At 43.1% G+C, this 11,928-nt stretch overlaps 1 protein-coding gene across 1 annotated transcript; it reads left to right on the forward strand.

The window, feature by feature from the left end:
* Positions 1-1,910: 1,910 nt before the first annotated feature.
* On the forward strand, positions 1,911-6,894 carry LOC143276407 (D(2) dopamine receptor A-like). Its single transcript, XM_076580893.1, has 3 exons — positions 1,911-2,566; positions 3,227-3,724; positions 6,681-6,894. The coding sequence occupies exons 1-3, from the start codon at positions 1,911-1,913 to the stop codon at positions 6,892-6,894; spliced, it is 1,368 nt and encodes a 455-aa protein (XP_076437008.1).
* The last annotated feature ends 5,034 nt before the right edge of the window (positions 6,895-11,928 follow it).

Genomic DNA, 11,928 nt, shown 5'->3' on the forward strand with positions numbered 1-11,928 from the left:
GTGGACATATTTGAAGGTGTCGATCATACCCCCTCTGAGACGTCCGTGTTCCAAGCTAGGCAGGCTTGAATTTGTTTCTAAATTGTTTTTGGTCATGAAATAACCTGTGCGCAAGAAACAGAAATACACACAGAAAAATAACAAGGTAGAAAATTGTCACGAATCATGGCTCATACTCTGCCTGTTCCTTTTTGTACATTCGACATGTTTCGACATGACGTAAAGCGGTGACGTCATCAAACATGACATCACATCCTGACTGAAGCATCACACAGATGTGGTCTAAATACGTTGCCATTTTATGTTCTTACTTCAGAAATATGGAATGTAACTACGTGTTAGGTGTCAGCAACTATAGCAGCTTGAGCGAGGTGAATGTGTCACGGCTGTCACAGCAACTGGTCAGTAATTGCATTGTAAATACAAGACATATCTTTAGAACTGATGTCTGCCTATGATAGTATCTGTATCTGTAGAATACGTTGCTGTAGCCACTTATGACATAAACGCAACGGGGGGAGGGGGGGGGGGGGGAGTGCGCAGCCTAGCATTACTGGTGTCCCGAGAGCCGTGCTTTGAAGCTCTCGACAGCTGTTGCTGTCATCGTTGCCTCGTCCAGATGGTTCCAGTCACGAACAGTGCCAATAAAGAAAGAGTTTCTGAAGTGCTCAGTCTGAGATCTGCCTACTAAAAGGATCTTGAATTGTTCCTGATGTGATTGGAGATGGCACTTGTTGCGTCGTATTCTTTAAAGTCGCGAGGTTTGATGCGACGTCCTTCTTTGTGTGGAGTCAGGAAACCAGTAGGCGGTATGGCCGGCACCAACCCCTCAACCACCTTGTACAGAAAAGTTAGGCGTAGATCACTTCTACCTTTCTGTAGCGTTGGCAGCTGCAGGGTAGATAACATATTGGTGATGGCACCGGGGGTTCTTGGGGTGTAATTGCCAGTAACAAACCTAGCTGAGAGGCGTTGGGTTTTTTCTAGTTGGTTTATATTTTAGATAGTACAAGGAACTCAGTAAAGAAAATTTGATTAGAACACTGCAACATCAACATTAGAAAAAATTCATTGGCTAACCGAAATGCACAAACATGGAATGCATTAGCAGTCGAAGTTAAACTGACTTGCACAAAATACTAACACGTTAAAAAATCTCCTTGACACCAACACCATCTTAAAACAAAAATGTTTTGACTATGATGAATAAAACAAAGTTTCTTGCAGAAGTGTACTTGCGTACACCGCCCAACAACAACAAACAAAAGATGAAAATAAATAGATAATAGAAAATGGAAGAAGTGAAGATGAAATCCCCTCGCCCCGTCCCCCAGCCCCCTCCCCAGAGTATGGGCTCGATTTTAGCTTCTTTTTTCTCCGCACAACGGCTACTAATTAGAGTCTTTTTTTTTTTTTTTTTTTTTTTTTTGCTAATTACTCTGGCAGAACCTTCAAAATCTTAGTAATACGGGCCCTATGTATGTGCTGTGTCATGGTCAAATTTTGGACGCATTGATGTAAGTAGCATATGTCGATCATAAGCACGCTGAAGCACGTTGTGTATGATTGTCAAGTTGAATACTTTTATTGGTGATGTGTGTATTGTATTTTCCATGTTGTTTTATTATTTTGATCTGTTTCATCCACAGTATTTTCCTGTCTCTGTGAATCTCATTCACTCTCTCTCTCTCTCTCTCTCTCTCTCTCTCTCTCTGTGTGTGTGTGTGTGTGTGTGTGTGTGTGTGTGTGTGTGTGTTTCTATCTGTCTATTTGTATATCTATATATATATAATTTGGCAGAAAGAAGAGCTTTTCGACAAGCAGACGTGTGTGTGTATGTGTGTGTGTGTGTGTGTGTGTGTGTGTGTGTGTGTGTGTGTGTGTGTGTGACACAGGTGAGGGAGTACCGGATGTGCCTGAGCAGCGAGTCCTTCAAGCAGCGCATGCCCGTGGTGGTTTACCTGTCTGTCGTGAGCGTGCTGGGTGTGACCGGCAACATCGTAGTAATGTGGGTCTTCTCGCTGGACTCCAGAGTAACCTCCTACCGCATCTTCGTTCTGTGCATGGGGGTCCAGGATTTTCTGACCAGCTCCCTGGGGCTTCCGCTTCAGCTGCTGAGCATTCGCCATGCGTACAACACTTACAGCACGCTGTTCTGCCGCGCCATGTTCGCCTTGACCACCCTTCCCACTCAGGCTTCCAGCGCCATCCTGGTGGCCGTGGCTTTGGACCGCCTCCATCGCGTCTGTTGGCCTCACGTCAGGCATCTGACTCCCCGAGAGGCGCTGAGAGTCTGTGTGCTTCTGACGGTGTTCGTTTGGTGTGTTTTCGCTGCCTTCATCCCTTTGTACGGCATTAACAACTATCCCAGCGCAGTTCCAGGACTGGACGTGAAAATGTGCTGGATTTATGACGACTTTGTCAGCACCCAGTACGTCACTGTCTATTCCATTGTTGTGGAGATAATCTTCTATTTGAGCATGTTCTTGATGACAGGCGCCTATTTCATGATCGGGGTTAAGATTTGGCGCCAGTTTCTGAGGAAGCGGAAGATCATAGCGGAGACGTATGCGCGGACGCCTACGGCGACCCCTCCCAGTTCCTTAGTTTTGCAGTCACATCGTAGCTTTCGTATGCAGGACGAAGTGAAGCTGTATAACAGCAGCAACACCGCTAGTATTTTCTACACTTCGACTTCCAGCACGACCAGTCTTGCTGCACCGGATAATTCTGGGGACAGAGAATCAGATGACAGTAGCAATACACAAGATGATATTTACAATGAACCAGGTGACAATAACGATACACAAGATGATGTTTACGATAAACCAGGTGACAGTAACGATACACAAGATACTGTTTGCCATAAACCAGGTGACGTTACCAATAAACAAGGGGACATTCATAATAAACAAAGTTCTGGTTCAGACGACGTCGACACAAACCCACTGCTAATAGATTCATCGCCATCAGAAAATGAAAAGAAAATACTACGCTCTTCTGCTCAGCGTTCACGTCCAGAAGACATTGGAGAACAGGCTTCTGTTAAACGATCTCAATCGTGTGATGTGTCGAAGGCATCAGTGCATGCAGATGTACATGTATCCGCGCCCAATGATCGTAAAGACGAGGGGAACTTTCCAGCAAACATGAGGGTTGATAGAAACACATCACTTGGTTTTTTGAAAAACACATCCCCATTTCATGAGCAGTTTAACGTGCATAGATCAAATGAGGAGCATTTCGCCAGCACTGTCCACCTGAAGAATTCAGCATGTTCGGTGAAGTTATTGCCTAGCATAGCACTTCTCTCCAGCAGTGTTGACAACGCGAGGGACGCAGGTTCAGTGAAGGACGTGCCAGACACAGTGCCACTTCTCTCCACTAGTGTACACAACAAAAGTGAAGACGAGGGGAGAGCAGAGCAGTGCAAACCATCATCACCAGTGCCAGAAAACAGTCGGCTGCCCCGCCGAACTGGAAACCAACTGAAAACGACGAGGAAGAGACTCACGTTTGATGTCCAGCCTCATCAGCCTGGTGCCAGTGCAAACAGGAAGTTGTCGATGGGTGTGTCTCCCACCGTGGCCAGGGCTTACGCAAGGCGCTTATCAAGCGGGAGGTCAATCCACAGGCACAGGCGCAAGACCAGTCATACCACCTTCATGATGGCCATGCTCGCCCTGTGCTACGTCATCAACTGGATGCCACACCTTATCATCAGGTGAGTCCACCCACCCTCCTGCCGTGTGTCTTTAATGTCTTGAAACCCTGTTGGATAGTCAGAGGAATCTCTCCATCATCTTTTTGGCTTCTGTCGTGTATGTCTTGAAAGCCTGTTGGATGGTCAGAGGAATCTCTCCACCCTCTTTCGCTCCTTACTTTTCTGACGCGGGGCACATGAGTCCGTGCCCCTTTCATTCACAATGAAAAAATCACTTCAGAGTTCACCCCATCCTGGGCGCACACATTCAGCAATCAAAGTCGGGCGCAATAGCCGAATGGTTAAAGCGTTGGACTTTCAATCTGAGGGTCCCGGGTTCGAATGTCGGTGGCGCCTAGTGAGTAAAGGGTGGAGATTTTTCCGATCTCCCAGGCCAACACATGTGCAGACCTGCTTGTGCCTGAACCCCCTTTGTGTGTATACGCACGCAGAAGATCAAATACGCACGTTAAAGATCCTGTAATCCATGTCAGCGTTCGGTGGGTTATGGAAAGAAGAACATACCCAGCATGCACACCCCCGAAAAAGGAGTATGGTTGCCTACATAGCGGGGTAAATAAACAAAACGGTCATACACGTAAAATGTTAAATGTTACAAGTTTGAGTGTGTAGATGTGCGTGCCTGACATCTGATTGAATGACACAGGAAACGAATGATGAGCGCCCAATGGCAGTCGTCAGTCGGCTCTACCCAGGTAGGCAGCCTCTTGTGTAAATGACTCAGTGTTTGTAAAGCGCTTAGAGCTTGGTCTCTGACCGAGGATAGGTGCTATATAAGTATCCATATCAATCAGAGTCAAATACACAGGATGTATTGTCGTGTATCTTTTATTGGAAGGAACACAACATCGAGATGAATGGTTGTTTTACAGGAACACAACATCGAGATGAATGGTTGTTTTACAGGAACACAACATCGAGATGAATGGTTGTTTTACAGGAACAGAGCATAGAGATGAATGGTTGTTTTACAGGAACACAACATAGAGATGAATGGTTGTTTTACAGGAACACAACATCGAGATGAATGGTTGTTTTACAGGAACAGAGCATAGAGATGAATGGTTGTTTTACAGGAACACAACATAGAGATGAATGGTTGTTTTACAGGAACACAACATAGAGATGAATGGTTGTTTTACAGGAACACAACATCGACATGAATGGTTGTTTTACAGGAACACAACATAGAGATGAATGGTTGTTTTACAGGAACACACCATAGAGATGAATGTTTGTTTTACATGAACACAGCATAGAGATGAATGTTTGTTTTACAGGAACACAACATAGAGATGAATGGTTGTTTTACAGGAACAGAGCATAGAGATGAATGGTTGTTTTACAGGAACACAATATAGAGATGAATGGTTGTTTTACAGGAACACAATATAGAGATGAATGGTTGTTTTACAGGAACACAATATAGAGATGAATGTTTGTTTTACAGGAACACAACATAGAGATGAATGGTTGTTTTACAGGAACACAATATAGAGATGAATGGTTGTTTTACAGGAACACAATATAGAGATGAATGGTTGTTTTACAGGAACACAATATAGAGATGAATGGTTGTTTTACAGGAACACAATATAGAGATGAATGGTTGTTTTACAGGAACACAATATAGAGATGAATGGTTGTTTTACAGGAACACAATATAGAGATGAATGGTTGTTTTACAGGAACACAATATAGAGATGAATGGTTGTTTTACTTGGAACAGCCAGCCTTTTTTCTAGCGGCCCTCTCTGTTAAGGCGTCTCCTCAGACTGGAAGTCGTTGGTTTCTGCTTTCAGGAGATCTTCGCTGAAGTGGTGTACTGACCACAAAGTCACGCCCGAGCACAGATTGTGTCAATGCGATAACAACAATGCGAAACTGTAAAGCTTAACTGTGTGCATGATGTCAAAGTTTCTACTGAAAACGAGTTTAGAATAGTTTGGCTGAACCAGGGTCTTGTTAATGAAATGAATTTTATATCAGAACAAAAGGACAGACTTGTGTCATCTTACAAACAAACTTGCACACAAAGGGGGGAAGTGAGAGCGATTCTAACTGCGCCTACATGGAAAACCCAAATTGCCTGCCGACATGGCGGGGTAAATATTCAAAACGGTCATACACGTAGAATGTCTGTATGAGAGTGTATGAATGTGTGCGTGACGGAAACCTGATTGAATGGCACAGGAAATGACTGATGAACGCCCAGTGGCAGCTGTCAGCCTGTTCTACCCAGGTAGGTAGCCTGTTGTGCAAATGACCCCGTGTTTGTAAAGCGCTTAGAGGTTGTCAAATGAATAGATTGACCCTGAGTGACTTTCCCAGCTTGTCTAGACATGGAGGCCATGACATCCGTGTTTAACCATGTGATTTTCCCAACGTGTCAAAATAAAGGCCATGACTTGCATGTCTGACCTTGTGACTTTACCAGCTTGTCTAAATAAAGGCCATGACTTGCCTGTCTGGCCTTGTAATTTTCCCAGACACAGAAGATCAAATACACACGTTAAAGATCCAGTAATCCATGTCAGTGGTCCGTGGGTTATGGAAACAAGAACATACCCAGCTTGTCTAGACAGGGAGGCCATAACATCCCATGTCTAGCCTTGTGACTTTCCCAGCTTGTCTAGACAGGGAAGACATGACATCCCATGTCTAGCCTTGTGACTTTCCCAGCTTGTCTAGACAGGGAGGCCATGACATCCCATGTCTAGCCTTGTGACTTTCCCAGCTTGTCTAGACAGGGAAGACATGACATCCCATGTCTAGCCTTGTGACTTTCCCAGCTTGTCTAGACATAAAGGCCATGAAATCCCATGTCTAGCCTTGTGACTTTCCCAGCTTGTCTAGACATAAAGGCCATGACATCCCATGTCTAGCCTTGTGACTTTCCCAGCCTGTCCATCCCTAACCCTGTAAGTTGACGTCCACCTCTAAACTCTGTGTGCAGGTTGAATAACTTGGACCCCATCGACCTGTGCAGCCAGTTCACCTGCTGTGACAACCGTGACGCCCTGTCCCTCCGCTCATACTACCTCAGCAGCGCCGTCAACGTCTTTGTCTACAGCATATGGTCTGAAACCTTCCAGGCCACATGCCGGCAACTGTTCCGCAAGTACTGGAACAAGCTGAGGCAGCCATCTTCCATGTCAAGAGGACTGTGAAGCGTGAGACTGGCAGTCATCCAGTCTTGTCAGGTCTGCAGTGTCACCTGCCGTGCCACTGCTTCTGGGGGATTAATTTTGTGCTGAGGGATTGGAGGGCTGCATGTGAGAGAAGGGGGATTCCCGGTAATAACTTGGCGTTTATGTGTGGGGGAAAAAAGGGAATTCTCAGTAAGAACTTGACGTTTATGTGTGTGTGGGTGGGAGAGGGGGGGGGAGGAGGGAATTTTCAGCAAGAACTAAACGTTTGTGTGTGAGGGAAAGGGAGTCCCACACAAGAACTCGACATATATGTGTGAGGGGAAGGGAGTCCCACACAAGAACTTGACATATATGTGTGAGGGAAAGGGAGTCCCACACAAGAACTCGACATATATGTGTGAGGGAAAGGGAATCCCACACAAGAACTTGACATATATGTGTGAGGGAAAGGGAGTCCCACACAAGAACTCGACATATATGTGTGAGGGAAAGGGAGTCCCACACAAGAACTTGACATATATGTGTGAGGGAAAGGGAGTCCCACACAAGAACTTGACATATATGTGTGAGGGAAAGGGAGTCCCACACAAGAACTCGACATATATGTGTGAGGGAAAGGGAGTCCCACACAAGAACTCGACATATATGTGTGAGGGAAAGGGAGTCCCACACAAGAACTCGACATATATGTGTGAGGGAAAGGGAGTCCCACACAAGAACTCGACATATATGTGTGAGGGGAAGGGAATTCCAAGAAAGAACTTGACGTTTATGCGTAAGGGAAAGGGATTTCCCTGTAAGAACTTGGTGTTTATATGTGAAGGATAGGGTATTCCCCATAAGAACTTGAGGTTTATGTGTGGGGGAAAGGGAATTTCCAGTAAGAACTTAACATTTATGTGTGAGGGTTAGGGAATTCCCCACAAGAACTTCACATTTTTGATTATGTGAGGGAAAGGGTATTCCCAGTAAGAACTTGATGTTTATATATGAGGGAAGAGGAATTTCCTGAAAGAACTTGACGTTTTTGTATGAGGGAAAGTGAAATCCTCACAAGAACTTGACGTTTAAGTGTGAGGGAAAGGAATTCCCAGAAAGAACTTGACGTTTATGTGTGACGGAAAGAGAATTCCCCACAATAACTTAATGTTTATATGTGAAGCAAAGGGAATTCCTCGCAAGAACTTGACGTTTATGTGTTGGGATAAAAGGGTTTTCCAGTGAAAACTGCACTTTTATATGAGGGATAGGGAATTTCCTACAAGAACTTGACGTTTATGTGTTGTGGAAAAAGGGTTTTCCAGTGAAAACTGCACTTTTATATGAGGGATAGGGAATTTCCTACAAGAACTTGTCATTTGTGTGTGGGGGAAGGGAAATTCCCAACAAAAACTTGGCATTTTTGTAAAAGGGAATGGGAAATCTCAGCAAGAACTTGACGTTTATGTACGATGGAAAGGGAATTCCCTGTAAGAACTTGACGTTTATGTGTGAGGAAAATGGGAATTCCCAATAAGAACTTGACTCTCATGTATGAGGGAAAGGGAAATCTTTATAAGAACTTAACATTTAAGTGTGAGGGAAGGGGAATTCCCAGAAAGAACTTGACGTTTATGTGTTGGTGTAAAGTGATTTTCCACTTTATTGAGAAAATTCGAGGTTTAAAAAGTGCTGATCCAAAAGTACATTGGAAAACTGTCAATGGTTGCGAGCAAGAAAAGACAGATACTGTTGCAGTTATTTCATGTGATGTATTCTTCCAGCAGTGTAAATGTTAAAGGAAATATGCTAACAAGACTGTTAATATCTACACTCAGGATTTTTCTGAGGATTATGCACATATTAATTACTATTTGGACACACCTTTTTCAGAGAAAGAAGGGCAAATAGTTTTCAAAACGTTAAAGAATATAACTTGTGGATTTGAATCCTTAACTGATGAGTTGCAGAAAACACTGTCTGAAAAACTGTTAACTGTATTTACTAACTTCTTTAATCTAGTCTTCCATGTCTTGAAAGTACCAGAGGATTGAACAGTTGCTGTAGTTAAACGTTTGTTTAAGCACAAAGGAAACTTGGCTAAGCTTAATAACTATCGAGTTATTTCCCTGCTCAGTTGCTTTAGTAAAACATATACTAGCCTGATTAACAATCTTTTAACTGAAAACAACAATATTGGTATGGAGCAAAACGGGACTTAAAGCAGGACACAGAGTAAATGACCACATTTTCACTCTTCAAGTACTCACTGAGTTTTTTTCTTCAAATGAAAAAGGGGTTTTAGGCCTGTATTATTTTTATTGACAATGAAAAAGCCTTTGACTTTATAAACTGGTCATTTCTGTAGCAGAAGCTTATGGATTCTGGAGTAAATGGTAAGATGTATATCATTGTAGACATGTATAACAAAGTTAAGTATAAAGTACTGTGGAACAATGAATTGTCCAAATATTTTACTTGTTCATTTGGCGTCAGACAAGGAGAGAATTTGTCCACTTTATATTTTTTTTCTATCTATCTAAATGACATTAAACGTCATATTGGTAACAGAGTGGACTGTCTTCTTCTTCTTCGTTTGTGGGCTGCAATTCCCCCGTTCACTCATATACACGTGTGGGCTTTTACGTGTATGACCATTTTTACCCTGCCATGTAGACAGCCATACTTCGTTTTCAGTCGTATGCATGCTGGGTATGATTTTATTTCCATAAACCACCAAACGCTGACAAGGATTACAGGATCTTTAACGTGCGTATTTGATCTTGTGCTTGTGTATACACACGAAGGGGGTTCAGGCACAAGCAGGTCTGCACATATGTTGACCTGGGAGATAGGAAAAATCTCCACCCTTTACCTACCAGGCGCCGTTACCGAGTTTCGAACCTGGGACCCTCAGATTGAAAGTCCAACGCTTTAATCACTTGGCTGTTGCGCCCGTCGGTGGACTGTCTAAATAATTTGAAACCGGGAGGAAAAAGCTGGGATGGATGCGTGTGATGTGGACATTCTGTTGAAAATGTTCATTCATCTTTATGCTGACGATTTTGTAATTTTTGCTGAATCACCAGCCTCTTTGCAAACAGGTATTGATGATATGCATGAACACTGGGATCTAAATAAAATGTTTAAAAAACCAAGACTTTTTTGTGGTAAAATAAGGAAGCCTCCTAATTTTTTATCATAATCATCAAAAACTAGAGATCACTTACGATTTTCAACATCTTGGAATAAAGTTCAGTCATCATGGAAGCTCTATCCTTGCATAGAGAAGCATGTGAACAGACATAAAAGAAAACATGTTCTCATTGCTGAAAAACAACAACAACGACAACAGAAATTTGATGTTACCAATTGACATGTTCAAGTGGAATGTTTTAACAAAGCTATTGTATTCACCCTGCTCTACCGTACATAGGTGTGGTTCCATAAGTGTGAATAACTTCCCATTGGAGATTTATTTTCAATACCCAAACACAGTCAAAAATTGTCACTGCTTCGGAAACTCCAGTTGCTTAATTAAACTTGCTAAGTTTATGAAAATCATAATGTCAAATACAGTATGTAATTAATCATGTAAATAATCGTTCTGATGCAACATTCTGACACTACGTGCATGTACGTGTTTGCACATGTTTGTGTATGTGTGCAAAAGAATATTTTCATATGTTCATTCATGTGGTGTGCAATGCTTGTATTTTTATCCATGTACCCCCACAAGGGTTTTCTGGAATAAAGAATCTTTGACATCTTAACTGTGAAAACCTCAGTATACAACTGTCGAGTCATACCTGTGATGCATGTGGTTATCACGTTGCATGACGTTGTTTCTTGCATGCAGGACTGTTGGCCCATGCTTTCTAGCAATCTCACGCGGGTGGTAGCGCCCATGCACTTTCTTTCACTATACAATAAAGCGAGGGGTTAACAGAAAGCGTGGTTGTTCCCCTGGGGGTGTCCCAATGCCTTCTCACAATGTGTAAAAAAAAAAAAGCATGGCAAGTCCCTCATATTTATCAAAAAGCATATCCTTTGTCATTGTCATCATTCCCCCATCTATTCAATTTTCTCTAAGATTTGTGTTGGGAAAAGATCAAGAACCAACCCTGTTGTGTCGAAAGTTATTAACTTTTGTCATTAGAATTACCTGCCTTGACGCACAGGGAATATAGAGGGCGCCAGAGGAACAACACCGGAGTAAAGCAGGGCTGTGTCCTTGCTCTCACCCTGTTCGGTATCTTCTTCGCAGTTCTGATAAAAGCACGCGCTTGGATCTTCCACTGAAGGCACACACGCACACACACACACACACACACACACACACACACGCGTGGGTGCATGCACGTATGCGTGTGTGTGGCTCTGAAGTATCTTTAAAAAATCTTCAGTTTATTATTGACACACACACGCACACAGATACACACACACACTTCCCCACATCCACCCATTACCCCTTTTTTGTCCCGTCAATATGATACCACAATATTGAAGACTACTATCACCACAACACATGAACCCCATTGACTGTAAGCTGTGTTGTTAATTGTTGGTGTTTGCATTGCTACAAAAACACTTGAACCCCATCACTGACTGTAAGTTGTGTTGTTAATTGTTGGTGTTTGCATTGCTACAAAAACACTTGAACCCCATCACTGACTGTAAGTTGTGTTGTTAATTGTTGTGTTTGCACACTTGAACCTCATCGACAAAAACACATGAACCCCATCGCAGACTGTAAGTTGTGTTGTTAATTGTTGGTGTTTGCATTGCTACAAAAACACTTGAACCTCATCGACAAAAACACATGAACCCCATCGCAGACTGTAAGTTGTGTTGTTAATTGTTGGTGTTTGCATTGCTGCAAAGACACACGAAGCCCATCGGAGACTGTAAGTTGTGTTGTTGTTGGTGTCTGCATTGCTGCAAAGACACACGAACCCCATGGGAGACTGTAAGTTGTGTTGTTGTTGGTGTCTGCATTGCTGCAAAGACACATGAACCCCATTGCAGACTGTAAGTTGTGTTGTTGGTGTTTGCATTGCTGCAAAGACACAT

This window comes from Babylonia areolata, chromosome 32 (genome assembly GCF_041734735.1).
Source record: "Babylonia areolata isolate BAREFJ2019XMU chromosome 32, ASM4173473v1, whole genome shotgun sequence".
In the NCBI taxonomy this organism is placed as follows: Eukaryota; Metazoa; Mollusca; class Gastropoda; order Neogastropoda; family Buccinidae; genus Babylonia; species Babylonia areolata.

What these genes read in the sequence shown, in the direction of transcription:
- LOC143276407 (XM_076580893.1), top strand. Translation starts at nt 1,911, where the DNA reads ATGTGCCTGAGCAGCGAGTCCTTCAAGCAGCGCATGCCCGTGGTGGTT. An exon ending in CGGAAGATCATAGCGGAGAC is followed by an intron (nt 2,567 to 3,226) that starts GTATGCGCGGAC and finishes TAACGTGCATAG; the next exon opens with ATCAAATGAGGAGCATTTCG. An exon ending in ATGCCACACCTTATCATCAG is followed by an intron (nt 3,725 to 6,680) that starts GTGAGTCCACCC and finishes CTCTGTGTGCAG; the next exon opens with GTTGAATAACTTGGACCCCA.